The 391-nt window shown below is 44.5% G+C and overlaps 1 protein-coding gene across 1 annotated transcript in view; it reads right to left on the bottom strand.

Moving 5' to 3' along the window:
• The window catches only part of PHALS_00060 (chromodomain protein, putative), a gene marked incomplete at both ends in the record, with an annotated part of 1,944 nt that overhangs the window by 315 nt on the left and 1,238 nt on the right, over nt 1-391 (bottom strand). The window contains 2 exons of the mRNA XM_024727347.1: nt 34-141; nt 200-284. Of these exons, the coding sequence (XP_024572092.1) occupies nt 34-141; nt 200-284 (193 nt within the window). The remainder of the gene's footprint in view (nt 1-33; nt 142-199; nt 285-391) is intronic.

Below are 391 nucleotides of genomic sequence, written 5' to 3'. Positions count from 1 at the left end.
TCGAAACAATTCGTTCCAGTTTAGTGTATGTACCATCTCGCGAAACATTAAAAGTCCCGGCAGCTTTCGAAGCTGATCTTCGTAATCTTCAAACACAAATAAAAGTGCACGAATTACATTGACGTCGGCACCCGAAGGTGTCTGCAAGTTATAACACAGTGAGCAAAGATCAGATACGACACTCTCACTATTCAAATACCGTTGCAAGTGCCGATGCCAATCTAAACTCCGGATCATGCACTAAAGCAAAAATAAGTGCTTTCTCTGGGTCTTCTTGAATGCCACTGCATTGCGCACGGTCTCGTCCGGTTCAACACAAGGCGAAAGTGCACAATTGGTAACATGGTGTCTTGTCCTGTGTTGTCGAAGGATGCGGATGCCGTATATTGTA

Source organism: Plasmopara halstedii (genome assembly GCF_900000015.1).
Source record: "Plasmopara halstedii genome assembly, contig: Scaffold_110, whole genome shotgun sequence".
Taxonomy (NCBI): Eukaryota; Oomycota; class Peronosporomycetes; order Peronosporales; family Peronosporaceae; genus Plasmopara; species Plasmopara halstedii.
Note: the sequence above shows the minus strand (reverse complement) of the source record. Positions and strands in the feature narration are given on the sequence as shown.